A 17,880-nucleotide genomic window follows, 5' to 3' on the forward strand; every position below is an offset into this window, starting at 1 on the left:
TTAACTTTTAAATTTACATTTTTCTCTTTTAGTTGAGAATTCAGATTAAAAAGGTTAATCAGAATAGCTAAATTTATAATACACTCCAAAGTTTTTACAAATCCTTTGACATAAATGATTTTACTTAATCTGCCTATCATCCTTGTAAGATAGACAGAATAAATAAAATAAAATAAAATAAAATAAAAAGAGTAATATGATGTTGTTACTGTTCTTTTTATATATATATTTATTTTCCCTTTTGTTGCCCTTGATTTTTATTGTTGTTGTAGTTATTGTTGTTGTTACTGATGTCGTCATTGTTAGATAGGACAGAGAGAAATGGAGAGAGGAGGGGAAGACAGAGGGGGGGAGAAAGATAGACACCTGCAGACCTGCTTCACCACTTGTGAAGCGACTCCCCTGCAGGTGGGGAACCGGGGGCTCGAACCGGGATCCTTATGCTGGTCCTTAACCCGCTGTGCTACCGCCTGACTCCCGTTACTGTTCTTTTAAATGAGGTCAGAATTCAGATTTATTTGTTAGGTAATTGTCTGTAGTCACAGAATAAGAAACATAGAGTCAGGGGCAAAATTCTAGTCTTTGAACTCCTAGCCCAGTGCTTTTCCAGATCACCCCAATGTGTTAGAGCCATCAAGACCTGAATGTAGATCCTGGCTCTTCCACTTTTTAGCTGTTTAACCTTGGACAAAGTATTGACCCTTCTGGTTCTCGGCTTCATTATCTTTATTTTGTAATTGTGCCTTCCTTATAGGTTTATTTAAGCAGACTATGAATGGGCATTCAGTACACTCAATAAATATATATCACTTAAAAACACATGATCTTCAAAGTAATGTATTTTTCAGGACCTCTCTCGAACATCCTTACCACCTGCTCAGATGATGGCCCTGACGTTTATCACATATATTGGCTGCGGGTTTTCATCAATCTTCCTGTCAGTTACTCTTGTGACCTACATAGCCTTTGAGTGAGTATCCACAACTGGTCACTTGGATGACAGTAGGCAGTGCTCACTGCCATTAGCAAACTCTGATTCAGCACTGTTCTCAGCCCGCCTTACCCTGTAAACCAGGCAGTGGGGCCACCTACATGTAAAACTTCACCGAATACTTTGCTCTTTCCATGGTCTGTGCACTCACTGATGGCAGGCTGCTATCTCAGACATCTCTGTATGCCAAAACAATGCCTAGTACCGAGTCAGCATTAAGTATGAAATGAAAGATGGATGCAGACTGTGAAACTCAAGAAATCACAATCAAAAAGAGACCATAGTTCCATGTTTAATATATGACGTTTCTAATGTATACTGAACAAACACAAAGGATTAAATACTTTAAGTGTGGAGATGAAGAAGTCTAAAGGGTATAAAGCCTTGCTGAAAACAAACAAACAAAACACTTGTTGAGCAAGGTTTTGTACGTCCAAGTATCTCCTTGGCTTACTGACAGGGGCTCTGTGGTCATTTTTGGCTGGGGCAAGGGGCTGAGGGGTTCCAAAAATTCTGTTGGAAAAGAAGAAAATGGGTATATTTTATTACATTGGCTCAATGAAACGATATGTAGGTTCTGGGATTTAGATTTGGGACACTGATCAAGAAATGTACAAATTTGCTTTCAGTACCAAACTTGGGGTCCAGCTGTCACTACAGATCTTTTAATGGGATTTTGAAAATAGTATTAATGAGACTAAATTACCATAAGGCCAGCCATTACTCAGAATGATTTCACTAGATCTAATTACACACACACACACACACACACACACACACACACACACACGCGCGCGCGCGCGCGCGCCATGAACACGTCATCATTTAGCTATATTTTCCTATGTCTGTTACATTTAGCTATAGCTTAAACTTCCTCTTATGACCTCATCTTAATAACATACTGTAATAGGGGAATCGGGCTATAGTTTGAAGATCTGAAGATAAGCAGTCCATTGTATGAAAAGCAGCAGTGTTTCTAGAAATAGTTTAGGAGAAGTGGCCAATAGAGTCCACTACAGACTATTTCAAAGGACAGGTCAACAGCATATAAAAGGTTCTACAGAGATATGAATGTCGATTTTCATATTTCATATAAACATGTTTGTCATGGATGATTCTGTCTGGGTTTTTATTGTTGTTGGCTCTGACGTTGGCATACACAGAGAAGAATTATGCATACAGACATTTACCAAAGAATAAAAAGACTGCTTAGAACTCAGGAGCAGCCCCAGCAGATATGCTCATAGAAAGCTTAGCAAGATGTGATGCTGATTCTTGTCACATCCTTTCCCATTAGAAAGATCCGGAGGGACTACCCTTCCAAAATTCTCATCCAGCTGTGTGCGGCTCTGCTCCTGCTCAACCTGGTGTTCCTCTTGGACTCGTGGATTGCTTTGTATGACATTCGAGGCCTGTGCATCTCAGTGGCTATACTTCTGCACTATTTTCTCTTGGTCTCTTTCACGTGGATGGGCCTGGAAGCATTCCATATGTACCTGGCCCTGGTTAAAGTGTTTAATACTTACATCCGAAAATACATCGTGAAGTTCTGCGTTGTTGGCTGGGGTATGTATAATTTTGCTTGCATGTTGCGTGGGCTTTCTCTTTCCTTTCTCCGGGAGTTTGGTTCTGAACGAGGTAGAGGCAGTGATGGAGCCAGCCACACCTGACGGGTTATTTTGCTTATGTGTTGCATTGCTCCCCCCACACCCCCCAAAGAAAACTTTGACAAGTTTCTTGCTAGAACACCTATGTATTCCCCCAGATTGGTTATGAATATGAACTATCATTGGTTAGGCCTAGGAATCTTCTTTGTATCTCTAACATCTAGAATTAGGACTGGCACATATAGCATACTTGCTAAATTTTAAAAAAGCAACTCACTTGGTGATAGTGCAGGCAGTGAGCCCTGGGCTCCCAGCTAGGTCCCGTCTGTCTGTGCCCTGTCCATCTCACATGTGTAACAGTGTGCTTAGATGGGCAGAGTGAGAGGATGTACAGAGGAGACCAGCACAGTGTTTCAGATCATGCCACTCAGACACCCCAAAGATCTCTCTGCCCCCACATAAATGCAGGTACGTCCTCAACTCTACGTCATTTTCTCCTGGCTAAAGAGAACCTAACTTCTTCATGAACACTTCCGTTACTGGATGTTCATTAACTTGCAAGGCAGCCAGTAATGATTTTCTGGAGCTCTATGGTTTCATTTTCTGCTAAAATCAGTTGGCTCTTTGGTGGCACTTGGCAAATGGTCTGCATTTTTCTCTTTCAGGCCAAATATGATAAGCTAATACCTCTTCTACCAAAGAGTCCTTTTGATAACCTACAAGTACTGTATAAGCCATTCATACTGCACTATTTTTCAATGCATCTTAACACAAGTAACCCTGTGACAAACAGGCCAGTGAGGTTAGCAACCAGGTATTGCTAACCAGGGTGAACGGACTAGAGTGATAATGTGCTTTCTCTCAATTCACACAGCCTGGGGCAAGCCTGGCTTTCTGACTTCTTAAGCACCTGCTCCTTCCACTGGTTCGAATAGTTCCTACACAACAAAATATTCTCCCATCTGTTCTTCACAACTTTATGAAGAACAACAGAACGATGTCTCCCCCCCCCCCTTTCCAGAATGCCGTTGACAGTGACCATGAACTCCAATTTTTTTGTAAAGGCTGAAAGACTATATTCCTGTGTTAAGCACAAGCTCTGTACCATTAGTAAAATGCTTCTCTTAGGATGGCATCATAAGTCAGTGTCTCCCAAAGATCCAGATATAAAGGAATTAAATGAAATACTATGTTGGATGGTAACACTCCAGCCTGTGTATGATAAAGAATTTCTTTTTATTTACAAGAGCCTTAGGATTGGCTGTCAGGCTGGTATCTGAGCATGGTGTGGGGAATCTAGGTGTGAAGGAGTAGTAGAGAGGTGAGGTGGCATGGTAAGGACTCCTTCCCAGAAAAAACATATCTTGGGGCCAGGTGGTGGCACACCTGCTTAGGCACACACATTATAGTGCACAAGGACCCAGGTTCAAGCCCTTGGTCCCCACCTGCAGGGGGAAAGCTTCACGAGTGAAGTAGGGCTACAGGTGTCTCTCTGTCTCTCACCCTCTCTACCTCTCCCTTTCTATCTCAACTTCTTTCTGTGTCTATCTAAAACTAAATAAATAAATAAAATTTTTAAAAAACCGTATCTTAAACTGGGAGGAGCTTTCTCACTGTGCCTTCTCTTTAGCAGAAGTGCACATGAGCCCATGCCAAAGGTAGCACAGTGGCAGTCACCAATCCCAAGGAAGGCTCTTCCATCCCTCAATGGATTCCAGATTATCAGTCAAGAACACTGGGGCTTGTGATGAAACATTTGCCAGGAGTTGATGGTAACACTAAAAGGTTCCCCGTGCCTCACATGGTTCACATTCAGTCTTTTTTTTTTTTTTAACCTAACACCTGTTCCTTAAACATTCAGATAAGCACGAGTTAAGGGTTACATTAGCTGCATAGCAAACAGACCCTGACGTCTCAGAAGAAAATAGCTGATTCATGTACAGTCCAGTTCAGGGGGGAGTGGTCTGGGTCTTGCAGATTATTTAAAGGGCTAAGTGATTGAGTCTGCTTCAAGACAGGCATTAAGGTCACCCTTAATCTGATCGAAAAGGATCCACAGGAGGTTTTTTTTTTTTTTTTTTTTTGGTGGTGGTCATATTCTTTTTTTTTTTTAATTTTTTATTTAAGAAAGGATTAATGAACAAAAACATAAGGTAGGAGGGGTACAACTCCACACAATTCCCACCACCCACCCCATAACCCACCCCCTCCCATGATAGCTTTCCCATTCTCTAGCCCTCTGGGAGCATGGACCCAGGGTTGTTGAGGGTTGCAGAAGGTAGAAGGTCTGGCTTCTGTAATTGCTTCCCCGCTGAACATGGGCGTTGACTGGTCGGTCCATACTCCCAGTCTGCCTCTCTCTTTCTCTAGTAAGGTGTGTCTCTGGGGAAGCTGAGCTCCAGGACACATTGGTGGGGTCTTCAGTCCAGGGAAGCCTAGCCAGCATCCTGGTGGCATCTGGAACCTGGTGATTGAAAAGAGAGTTAACATATGAAGCCAAACAATTTGTTGAGCAATCATGGATCCCAAGCTTGGAATAGTGGAGAGGAAGTGTTAGGGGGGTACTGACTGCAAACTCTAGTGTACTTCTGCTTTCAGGTATATATTTTGCAGTAGTTTATGGATACGTGTGCACATAAGCTCTCTCTCACAGAAACTGGTGTATATCTAGGTTATGGGACTTTGTTAGAAAGTGAACTACCTGAGATGAAATTAGAGTGTACTATAAAAGGAAAGGTCTCACCCGAGTAATGAAGCTGAAGGGTTGTCATTCCACACATGAAGTCTCTGGATAGTCTGAGGTGAAGCATGTTGAGGTGGCAATCGTTGCTTTGGTTAGGTTGTGATCGGCGGATGCAATATTATTTGATATGGATTGGGAGAGGCATACGGGAAAGTGGGCCCTATCCAAGGGTTCCGGAGGTTTTTATGGAACAGGCCTAGAGATGGAGCAAATCCCTTCTACCCATATCCCATTGGCTAAGACCTAGTCATGTGGTCACCAATACACCTAGCTGCAAGAGAGACTGGGAGGTGGCCAGTCATGTGCCAAGGAGGCAAAGAAAACAGGCTCGGTGACAGGCTTAGGAGTATCTGCTGCCATATCTGTTCTTCCTGCCGCCGCCGCCGTCACCGTCTTTGACTATTACAGCCGTAGCTGACCAGAGTTTCCCTTCTCCCAGGAGTGCCAGCCGTGGTGGTGATCATTGTCCTGACTATATCTCCAGAGAACTACGGCCTTGGATCTTATGGGAAATTTCCCAATGGCTCACCTGATGACTTGTGAGTACAAACCTCCAGACGGAGTGCTAAGTGAACTGGAAAACAGACTTCTTCAGGATCTAATCAGAAAATTAACTTTGGCTCTGCTTCTATTAAAGTTCGGCAATATTTACTTCAGCCTTTGCAGTTATATATGTGTGGTGGGATAACCTAGCTGGAAATGCCACTTCTACCACTTAAAAAAAGTGAGAAGTATTTTGAAATACTTCAGTAAGCCTCTGATAAAAGTGCAGTACTAATTACATTATACTAGTGGAGTCACAGAATAGTCATTAATATTTGAAGCCTAAATGTTCTTAAATACGTTTAATCACCAAGTACACTACAATTAATCCTTAGATTTTTTTTCCCTATAGAGGTTTTATTTTTCTTCTTTTTGTGCTTGTAGGAAAGGTTTCAGTAAAACTTTACAGAAGCATTTCACCATTTTGAGCTGTATTTCATCACTAATGTTTTCTCCCCTCCCCCCCCCCCGCCCCATTCCAGTTGCTGGATTAACAGCAATGCTGTATTCTACATTACGGTTGTGGGATATTTCTGTGTGATATTTTTGCTGAACATTAGCATGTTCATCGTGGTCCTGGTTCAACTCTGTCGAATTAAAAAGAAGAAGCAACTGGGGGCCCAGAGAAAAACCAGTATTCAAGACCTCAGGAGTGTTGCCGGCCTTACATTTTTGCTGGGAATCACTTGGGGCTTTGCCTTCTTTGCCTGGGGGCCAGTTAACATCACCTTCATGTATCTCTTTGCCATCTTCAATACATTACAAGGTAAGAGCTATCTAGAGCACTGAATGATCACACATGAACTTAGAATATATACTAAGACAGCATATACCAAGCAGATTATTCAGTACCTTAAGAGCTATTGACTGAAAACCAGACTTGAGATCTTGGAAGAAAGGCTTTCACTGAATTTAAGAAATGGCACCTGCCAGGAGCTCCTTCTGGAAAACTTAAGTGTTTTTATTTGTTTGCTTTTTACCAGAGCACTGCTCAGCTCTGGCTTATAGGGGTGCTGGGGATTGAACCTGGGACTTCAGAGCCTCAGGCATGCGAGTCTGTTTGCATAACGACTATGCTATCTACCCTCACCCATCAATTGCTTTCCATTACTTTGTTCCTTTTCTCTTTTGCACCTTTTTTTACTGAAGTAGACATGCACATAGGAAGTCTCACATACCATAAATATGCCTGTGAGGGCATATAAACTGCTCCGACCACCTGGGTCCCTGCTGGATTTGGAGAAGTGGTAAGTGTGACATCCCCAGAGAGAGCCCAGTGACAGTAGCCTGATGCAGTGACTAATCCCCAGAAGTTGCTCTGCTGGGATACACAGTTGGAAAGGGACAGCTCTGCATGTCTACTTGGGAGCTTCCCGATGGCTCATGAAAGCTAGCTGCAGTCCTCTCAAACTCTCTTTAGAGTTCCTAATGCTTTTAAATCAATGTTATAAAAAAAGTCTAGTCAGCTGTGATTAATTTTTAATGGGAGTGCTTTGGCATTAGAAGCCGAACAGGCTAATAGGTTTATACTACAATAACAGTAATCTATGTCCCTTGGTTTCCTTTTTTGGGATACATCTACATTGCATTCTACCTGCCAAGGGTTCCCTGATGCTTTTAACGCCCACAGCATCCTCCTGTAATCCTATCAGGCTCTACAATCAATTTACTGGTTTTCAAAGAAACCCCAACCTGAGATTGGACTCCCATGTCCAGTTTGGCTGTGAGTGCTTGTTTGCTTTGGAGGAAATCAGTAATATGCTTGTTGGTTACATACAGTTGCTCAGTCTTACCTATTGATATATTGATACAATATCCCTGCTCCTGAATTGCTCTATCTGGGCTTTGTACTACATCGTATTAAATAGAAAGTTTTATTTGCCAACCACTAGTGGCATGTTAAAATAAGAAACACTTTTTTATTTTGGGGTTGCTTATTTTTTCTTGTTTCTTTTTTTAAATTTTTTATTTTATTTTATTTATTTATTCCCTTTTGTTGCCCTTGTTGTTTTATTGTTGTAGTTATTATTGATGTCGTTGTTGGATAGGACAGAGAGAAATGGAGAGAGGAGGGGAAGACAGAGAGGGGGAGAGAAAGACAGACACCTGCAGACCTGCTTCACCGCCTGTGAAGCGACTCCCCTGCAGGTGGGGAGCCGGGGGCTCGAATCGGGATCCTGACGCCGGTCCTTGAGCTTAGCGCCACCTGCGCTTAACCCACTGCGCTACAGCCCGACTCCCCACTTTTTTTTTATTTAAGAAAGGAGACATTAACTTTTAAGAGAAAAAACTGCTTGCTCAAATCACACTGCTCATAAACCTACCCTCACATATTTAATGTGGGAAATGATCCTACCTCTTTTCATTTCCTCAGTGACTTCTCATCAGCATGTGAATGGTGAGGAGAAATTTACTGTCTCATTTATAAAAGGCAACTAATGTCTACTAGGAAAGATGTGTTCAGCTCTGGCTTGGGATTTTAGTACGTGTGCATACACACACATGCAGAGTCTGTGTCTTGAGTATACACAGTTTCACCACACCCACGTTCATTTTTTCATGGAGAGAGAGAGAGAGAGAGAGAGAGAGAGAGAGAGAAGGGAAGAGATACCAGAGAATTTGTTAGTAAAGCCATCTGGACCAGTGCTTTTATTCTCGGGGAGATTTTTTTTTATTAGTTTCACTTTCTAAACTAGTGATTGGCCTGTTGAAGCTTGCTACTTCTTCTTGGGTCAAGCTTGGCAGGTGGTATGATTCCCAGAATTCATCAATTAATTCAGCAAATGCTATTGGCAAAAGACTTAAGAAGTAGCAGCAGTGGGGCCCTGGTGTGTGTGTGGGGGGGTGTGGGGAGCCCTGTGCCTGCCTAACTTGGGGAAGGTGGGTAGGAGGCAGGGCCTAGAGTCTGAGAGTCACTTCAAGCATATTATGTTGCTCTTTTGGTGACCAGGATACCACGCAAGGGAGGGTTAAAGGGAGGCTGGAAGAGTGTCACTGTAGTGCCCCAGGCCTCAGAGGAAGGGGCAAGGGCCAGCTAAGGACCAAGGTGGTGGGCTGGAGAGAAGGAAAGGAGGGTGGTGTGAAACTGACTGAGAGGATGCCTTCTATAGTACTTAGATTCGAAATGCAGAGGGACAGGGTGGTAGTGATGGGGCTCCTTAGGAGCCTCAGTCTGAGCTGGTCTGGGGTAGTGGGGAGCACTTACACTTCCAAAGACAGGGAAGACCAATGACAGGGTGTGAGAGGAGAGTTTCATCTTGGAACTATGGACTTCTCATTCCTTTTCTAGGTATTTTTATCTTACAAAGAGAGTTCCTTTAGGGTGCTTTTTTATATATCAATCTTTTTTATAATGGCTTTTGAAACTTTCTTTTTTAATATTTTATTTATTTATTGGATAGACACAGAGAGAAATCAAGAGAAAAAGGGGGTGGGGAGAGAAAAAGAGACACCACTTCACTACTTTCAAAGTTTCGCCCCTGCAGATGGGGACTAGGGGCTTGAACCCAGGTTTTTGCTCATCGCAATATGTATGTGTACTCAACCAGAAGTGCCACTGCCCGGCCCCTTCTATAGCAATCTTTTTGACAACTTGTAATTTTTTTTCAATTTTTAGAGTTTCACTTTGTGTAAAGCTGTCAATTTTTTTTTTTTGTGCAAAGTAAGTTCATAAGATCGAGACTTAGTTTGAAATTCATTATGTATAGATTTGATTTTGTTTTTTTTCCTCCATAGGATTTTTCATATTCATCTTTTACTGTGTAGCAAAAGAGAATGTCAGAAAGCAATGGAGACGGTATCTGTGTTGTGGAAAGCTCCGGCTGGCTGAAAATTCTGGTAAAGATTTCTCTTTTCCTCTTAAACGTTAGGGGGAAAATTGTTTAAGTTAAGATCTAAAGCAATCGGGAGTCGGGCGGTAGCGCAGCGGGTTAAGCACAGGTGGCACAAAGCACAAGGACCGGCGTTCAAGCCCCCGGCTCCCCACCTGCAGGGGGGTCGCTTCACAGGCGGTGAAGCAGGTCTGCAGGTGTCTGTCTTTCTCTCCCCTCTCTCTGTCTTCCCTCCTCTCTGCATTTCTCTCTGTTCTATGCAACAACGACGACAACAAGAATAACTACAATAATAATAATTTTAAAAAGATCTAAAGCAATCAATGCCAAGGGACAACTGGATCCTGGATATCAATGAATGGAGCCCACTGCACAGGAAGTGCTGATTGTGAACATTCGGGGGGGGGGGATCTAGTAAACTAAAAAATAACTTCACATTTTGAGTAAAGCAGTTGTGAAAATTTTTAGAATTTCTTTACTTTATACTCATGTTTCCCGTTTACCCCAAATAATTTTTAAGTCTAACCCTTTCTCCCCAGGTCCTGGACGTTGGCTTCTTAATTTGTTAGTGCGCCCGACTTGACACAAGCTGTACTCAGCATTTGATTACTTGTTCATAATGTACATTTAGTTACCTGCATGTATGCCCTGCTGGCCGATAGAGCAAGTAGCTCACTTTTACGAAAATAAGGAAAGTGGAATACTTTTTTGAAAAACTCAATTTCTGTTGCATGAGTACCGTCAGTGAATACAACCTCTGTAGTGTTACAGAAATCTCGTTGCATAAGGTCTGCACGCAGCAAACAGCAATACGTATAGTTCAGTCACTCCCATGGATTTAGGAACCATCAGTCATCAATCACATCACTGCCAATTTATTCTTAAGACGGTCCTTGGTTCTCAAGTACTATCTAAATCTGTATCCATTTACAGGCACCCTCAAATACATTTGGTTTGTAGTATTCCCAGAAAATATGGGTTACTTCCAACCAGATGGTTACTTAAAAGGCACATGTACACAGCCTTGAGTGGAAATACACTTTAGTCACACCAGCTTGGAAAATGTGAGACCCCTCTGTGAGCCTGAGAGTTGAGTTGCTAGAGCAGGGCACACTGGGATCTGTCTCTTGCATTTGAGCTCCAACATACTGCCCTGTTTCTCTATAATGCTTATTCTGCTGTAGACTGGAGTAAAACCGCTACTAATGGCTTAAAGAAGCACACAGTAAACCAAGGAGTGTCCAGCTCTTCAAATTCCTTACAGTCAAACAGTAACTCCACCCACTCCAGCACGCTGCTAGTGAATAATGATTGCTCAGGACTCACAAGCGGGAATGGTATGTACATCTCCACCCAGTATTTCTCATGCTAGTGTGTTTCATGAAAGTAGCTCTATCCTTTAGTGGCACTTGTGCTCAGAAAAGTGATTAAATCATACGATCAGTGGATCAGCATGATTCTCTTATTGACGAGGAAGTTTGTGAACTCCAATTAATGCACTTTAGGCCAAATGCGAGAAACTATTTTTTTTAAGTTTTTTTTTTTAGGATTTAGTTTTTTCATGGTAGGGATTGATGATGCACTAAAAGTTGTAATGTTGCAAATTCTGATAGAAGTTATTGCTAAAGACATCAGTGCTGTGCTATTTCTGTACAAGCAGTACTTAAAATAGTTGATAATACTATATTGATTTTGATTTTGCATTCATCTATAGTCATGCGCATCTTAAGACATTTTTAGGGGGTCGGGTAGTAGCACAGCAGATTAAGCGCATGTGGCGCAAAGCACAAGGACCGGCATAAGCATCCCGGTTCGAGCCCCCAGCTCCCAACCTGCAGGGAAGTTGCTTCACAGGCAGTGAAGCAGGTTTGCAGGTGTCTATCTTTCTCTCCCCCTCTGTCTTCCCCTCCTCTCTCCATTTCTCTCTGTCCTATCCAACAATGAATGACATCAACAACAACAATAATAACCACAACAAGGCTACAACAACAAGGGCAACAAGGGGGGGGAATGGCCTCCAGGAGCAGTGGATTCATGGTGCAGGCACTGAGCCCCAGCAATAACCCTGGAGGCTAAAATAAATAAATAAATAAATATAAATATAAATAAATAAATAAATAAAAAGACACTTTTAAATTAAACTTTTTTTTTCCTTGTGATGTTTGTATATGCTTTCCACAGTGTGGCTGCCTTGTGACAGTGCCCAAATCCCCACAGTGTCAGACAGCACAAGATGAATTGTGACCACTATTGGCAGTGACAGATGTCACTGAGATATGAACAGAGTGTGGCTGCCGCCCTCCTTTTGCTCATTAATCCTGACATTTCTGGCTAAAACTTTCATCACATTTTCTTTCTTTTATAAGACTTGGCTGTTCACTACTCAAAAGCTTATCTAAAAAACCTCTATATTTTCTGATTTCTTAATGCATCCTTTGCATGTTTATAAAAATGTCATGTTGGCTAATACATTTTCTCCTTCTCTGGAGAATGTTCTTTTAACCATCTTTTCAGGATATTAGTTATATTCATGATAAATTTGCAAGAAGAGTCACACACCAGCCAAACAGTTTCCAGCCTCTCAAAGCTGAGAGGCCCCTGCTGGTTTGCACAGCTTATGAGCTCCAGTGGGGTGCCTCTGGGTCACAGGTTCTCAGCCTCAGCACAGTTGATATTTGGGGCTAGGCAGTTCTTTATTATGGGGGGTGTGCATTTGCACACATTCAGCAACACCCCTGGTCTTTGCCCACCAATCTGTAAGCACTCACCACTTCCCCCCACTTGTAACAATACAAATGTCTTCATTTTGAAATGTCCCCTGGTGGGTATGTGAGCCCCACCCCTTCACTGAGAGCCATAGCTGTATAAGATGAGAAGCAGCTGCTGTACAGCTGAAGCTCCTTCCAGATGCCAGGGTAGAGCTCTGGGCTCTATACCAAATGGCTATGTCAAAAGTGACTCAGTAGGTAAAGAGCAGAGGCAGTGGCGATCGAGACTGGTTAATCGGGTAGTGTGAGAAAGCAAGTCCAAAGTAGAGAAATCGGACATGTGAGGTGAGTTACCAGCAATGCTCAGAACCACCGTTTATCAATCAGTAAAGTCTACTCACTTAGAAGCGGCTGTGCTCTTAAGCCTGGAGTCTTCCATATTTCTAGGAAGAGCTCAGAAAGGAAGCCTTACTTGCCTAGTCTGTCAGTAAGCTGCAATCCTTGGGTAAGCCACATGACTGGTTTCTTAAAGCTAACTGGACACCACTATTTCTGCTGACTGCCAGTGAAGATGCATTTTAGGTTATCAAAATGTTCTGGTGTATAACAGCACAACACAGTTAAACATTCCTGACTCCTCAATCCATACCAGGATCTGGGATAGGATCCCTGGGGTGGGCCAGGGATGGACGAGGCAAACTGGATAAGGAATCTGGAAGTTTCAAACTGTTCTTAGACAACACCATCCTCAAATCACAATGCCTACGTTATAACAGCTGCTGCAGATAGTCACATACCTTATTTGAGCTGTGTCAGAGAGGGAGCTTCCTAAACCATGCCCATCACCTCATTTGTGTGAATACTCCTTATTTCAATTAGGAGCTGCCCTCGAGGCTTGCGTACCAGCAGCCTTCTTGCTTGATGCACTGAACCAGCCACAAGCTCATGGTATGAATGAAATAACAGCCCATTGACTCCACACTTCTGAGCCACATGACCTAGAGCAAAGCTCTTAGTATCTGAAACTAATGTCTGGAATGGGGATAATAATAGCAGCCATCCTGTAGGGCTCTAAATGAGTTAATGCTTCAAAAGTTCTCAGCACTGTTATTATCATCATTATAATTACGGCATTAACTAACAAATGGATTATTCAGCTTTCTCTACTGTCTCCCAACAGTACAATGGCCAGAAAGATGGTGGCAATTAACCAAGGGTCTTTGTAGCCATGAACCCCCACAAATACTATCACCACCACCATGCAAGCATGCACTCACATGCACACCACTATCACCACCATAAATTCAGGATCTGCTCCGGTCCAAACTATAATTGCTCTAGAATGCCAGCTGTTCCCCGGGGTGAACTCTTAGGTTGGAACTGGTGGTTTCCTCTTAGGAATCAGTCCTGACTTAGTCAGAGAGGCTAACCAGAGATGATTTCTTCTTTCCATGATTATCGTAGTGGGTTACCTTTGTACCATCCTCCCCGCAAAAAAAAAAAAAAAGTATGTATTAGGAGTCATTGGGAACCCAGAACCTTTTAGCGGGGATTTCTGTTGACCTTAACCTTTCAAGGAGACCAGACTATTGCATTACATTGTATTACATATGTTCTGCTACTTGACATCAATATATGTTCAGCCTGAATTAGGAAATGGACCTCTTAATGTAAAATATTAAGAAATATTTTAATATTAAAATACATTAGCTTCAGGGAGGTGGGCAGTAGCTCAGTAGGTTAAGCGCACATGGTGCAAAGCACAAGGACTGGCTTAAGGATCCTGGTTCAAGCCCCTGGCTCCCCATCTGCAGGGGGGTTTCTTCACAGGTGGTAAAGCAGGTCTGGAGGTGTCTTTCTCTCCCCCTCTCTGTCTTCCCCTCCTCTCTCAATTTCTCTCTGTCCTATCCAACAACAACATCAGCAATAACAATAACAACAACAAGGGCAACAAAATGGAAAAAATGGTCTCCAGGAGAAGTGGATTCATATTGCAGGCACCAAGCCCCAGCGATAACCTTGGAGGCAAAAAAAAAAAAAAAAATATATATATATATATATATATATATACACACACACATATAGATATACATTAGCTTTATTTTGATAATTTTATTTTTAAAAAGCTGCCATAGATAATTGGTTTCTGAATCAGTCTCCATTTTTTGCTTACTTTGAGTGGCCTTGGGGAAGAAATTAAAAGTAAATAAAATCTGATAATATAACATGAATACTGTATTTACTATCTGACCACCTCTGAGGTTCTGGCTTACAGTGTGGTACAGGGGACTGAACCGGGGACCTTTGGTGCCTCAGGCATGAAAGACATTCTATATAACCACTACACTATCTCTCCCCAATCATAAATATTTTACATGTCCTATCTGATTTATTTGTTTTTGTTATTGTTGGTTTTGTTTTGTTTCTTTTACCAGAGCACTGTCCAGCTCTGGTTTCTTGTGGTGCAGGGGGATTGAACAGGGGTATTCAAAGTCTCAGGCATGAGAGTCTCTTTGCATAACCGTTATGCCATCTTTCCCAACCTGTGTATTCTTAAGTATAACATTCTTGCTTATTTTTGAATGCCTTCTGTAGATACTGCCTGACACTATACTGTTTTCCCTTATACAGGGAATGCTTCTACCGAGAAGAATGGTGTTTCTTTCAGTGTTCAGAATGGGGATGTGTGTCTTCATGATTTTACTGGAAAACAGCACATATTTAATGAGAAAGAAGATTCCTGCAATGGTAAAAGTCGAATTGCTCTCAGAAGGACTTCAAAGCGGGGAAGCTTACACTTTATTGAACAAATGTGATTCCTATTTCTGAAATCATGATGCTTGACAGTGTGAAAAAGTCCAGTTTTACCTTTTACACAATGTGAGATATATGAAAATCAACAAGTTTATACTCAGCAACCTCTGGAGAAGCATAAGCTATCTGAGGGCAGTAGTTACTATTGGAAAAGGAAACTAAGACATTTTGCCATGGTTTGTAGACATTTGTGATTTGGTGTCTTATCCTTCATTTTAAAAGAAGATTGGTTTTAAACAACACACTAAGAATAAGACTCAGACATTAAGAATAAAAGTAGTTCCATTACTGCCACACTTTTGAGGAGGTTCTCTGTGATAACATCATGTAAAGCAGCTGCTGACTTTAGTCTTGGTGAGTTTAGTTGTGCATGCCTTTGTTGTAAATAAGCTAAATTCTAGTGGCCCATATGTCAAAAATCTTAATTCTATGTTTTTTGTATTTATTTTCTACTGTGTACATTTATTTCTTTGTAGAACTGTGGTTGTGTTGTTGTGTCTAATGTGATAATTCGGAAAATCCTTGCTGGTTCAGTGAACTCTAAAACTCCTCTTGGAGATTATATGAGATGCAGAATACAGAAACTTCACTGAAATCAAGAAATGATTATGTCAGCCAGATTGGGAAAATGGAAGCAGACAGTGCCACAATTAGCACATACAGTGCCTTTGAGCAAGTTAGCAAGAAGATGCCCCTGGTGGGCAGACACACCCCCATGGGCTCGTCAGTTGACAAATAGAATGAAGGTCCTATTTCAGTCCCACTTGCCCTCTTGGGTGTACCCCCTATGCAGGGCACAACCTGTACAGTCATACATGGCATCTGCTACCTATCCATCTCTTGACCTCATCCCTACCCACCAGATTATGGAATCTGTGCTAAGATGAGTGACCTGATATGTTGGTTCAGAGGGCTAGACCTGTAGACCATATGTCAGGAAAATTGTGACTGTGCAGGAGAGACAAACACTGCCACTTCTCAAATCCCTGGAACAGGTCAGAAATGGGAAGAATAGGTTTTTAAATTTTTTTAGATGTATATAAAGGGGAGGGGGAAATCCTATTGCTGTTATTTAAAAGGTAAATGCATGGTACTATGACTGTTTTGACTGGTACACTCTGGCCTGGCCAGAGCTACACTTAATTTTTCAAAGGTGTCAAATCTTGAATAGTGCAGAGTGAGTGACAAGGGAGCGGGGGAACGGCTGTCGGGAATGGTGAACTATCCTGCCATTGTTTCCAGAAGTCTCAAACCCTGACTGCTTCTAATTAGAGAGTCTAGCTTGCTTCCCATTTCCAACTACTTGAGCAGCACTTCAAGTATGTCTTTGGAGCATTTTCAAAGCCTCTAGTTAGGTCTTTAAGTAAATTTCCCTTGCATATAGTGATATTTCAAGTGAATGTTGTATACCAGACTAACCACAGTAACAATGTAGTGCATTTCTGTGAGTGCTAATTTGTCTTTGCAATATTTCTTCTACTTATTTGTCTTGTATTTACATGTTAAAATCAACAAAATAAATTTGCAGTTAAAGCTTTTAAGTTTGAGAACTGTCACAAAGAGAGACGATTCGTGATAGCTTTCCCTGATGGTGTGCCATGGAGGTGGTAGGGGGGTTGGACCTCAAACCCAGCAGTGGTAGCTTTGGCAAATAACAGGCACATCATGGCTGTGAAAAGAAGCCAGCCTTGCTCTGCCTCATGAACGCTGGAGGGACCAAGCAATGTAAACAAAAGCAGTCCTGAAAGTACAGTAATGACTTCAGCTTTGGGATGCAGCAGCAGAATACATGAGGGTTCTAGTTAGAATATTCAGATTCCAAGGAGGCTCGGTGATAGTCATTTCACATCTAGTTTTATTTACCGTAAGGCCACTGAAAATTCTGCAAGGAACTAGACTGCATGGATCACTGCACTACTGACGCATAAATAGTAAAATAAAAAGCATGTGAAATGCCAAGATGCTTTAGTTGAATGACACCGTTTTAAACAACGACTAAATGAACTTGGTTAAGAAGTTTACATAGGGACACCTAGGTGAGCAAGACTGATTTTTATTCATTCATCCATCTGTCCATCCGTCCCTCCATCCAGTCATCCATTCCTTCCTTCCTTAAGCCACAACTACATGCTCAAGCTGAACTAGGCCTGGTAAGGGAAAGAAAACTGTTTCCATGAGCACTTAGAGTCCAGTTAGGAAAATGCCGTTTCACACAAAAACAACAAATCTAAAGCAGTAAGTCACTGTCAAGTGATGAGACCAGCTCTGCCATTTCACGCAAGTGTTCACAGCCCAGACACAGTGCTGAGTGTTTTACAGTCACCCGGTTGACTCATAGCCACCCTGGGAGGTTGGTGCCGTTGTCATCCCCATTTGACAGGGCAGAACAAGGATGCCAAACCTCACACTGCTTGGAAATGGCAAAACCACCCCACTATGGAACTCAATGTCAACCGATTCCAAAACTTGGGCTCTTAGGACCCATGGTCCGAGCCAGGCGGGCCCGGCGCCCCCAGCAAGCTGGCAAGGCTCTTGCGGGAAGGACTCGCGCCCAGGGCACCAGCTCAGGTGGGACCGGAGCGCGGGGCGGGAAGATAGCGGCCCAGCGCCGGGCTGCAGGGGAAGTGGGGCGGAGCCTCGACGG

At 42.4% G+C, this 17,880-nt stretch overlaps 1 protein-coding gene and 1 long non-coding RNA gene across 13 annotated transcripts in view; one reads left to right on the forward strand and one right to left on the reverse strand.

Moving 5' to 3' along the window:
• Positions 1-16,777, forward strand: part of ADGRG2 (adhesion G protein-coupled receptor G2) — a 140,347-nt gene extending 123,570 nt beyond the window's left edge. For 10 of the 11 annotated variants that reach the window (XM_060182942.1, XM_060182949.1, XM_060182947.1 and 7 more), the window contains 7 exons: positions 849-970; positions 2,289-2,557; positions 5,781-5,880; positions 6,367-6,650; positions 9,620-9,721; positions 10,899-11,051; positions 15,054-16,777. In XM_060182942.1, coding sequence (XP_060038925.1) covers positions 849-970; positions 2,289-2,557; positions 5,781-5,880; positions 6,367-6,650; positions 9,620-9,721; positions 10,899-11,051; positions 15,054-15,238 — 1,215 coding nt within the window. In that variant the 3' untranslated portion in view covers positions 15,239-16,777. The remainder of the gene's footprint in view (positions 1-848; positions 971-2,288; positions 2,558-5,780; positions 5,881-6,366; positions 6,651-9,619; positions 9,722-10,898; positions 11,052-15,053) is intronic. The other variant, XM_060182953.1, reaches the window with a different exon arrangement.
• The window catches only part of LOC132535790 (uncharacterized), a 345,179-nt gene that overhangs the window by 326,948 nt on the left and 351 nt on the right, over positions 1-17,880 (reverse strand). The gene's annotated exons all lie outside the window — the stretch shown is intronic.

Source organism: Erinaceus europaeus, chromosome X (genome assembly GCF_950295315.1).
Source record: "Erinaceus europaeus chromosome X, mEriEur2.1, whole genome shotgun sequence".
NCBI lineage: Eukaryota > Metazoa > Chordata > Mammalia > Eulipotyphla > Erinaceidae > Erinaceus > Erinaceus europaeus.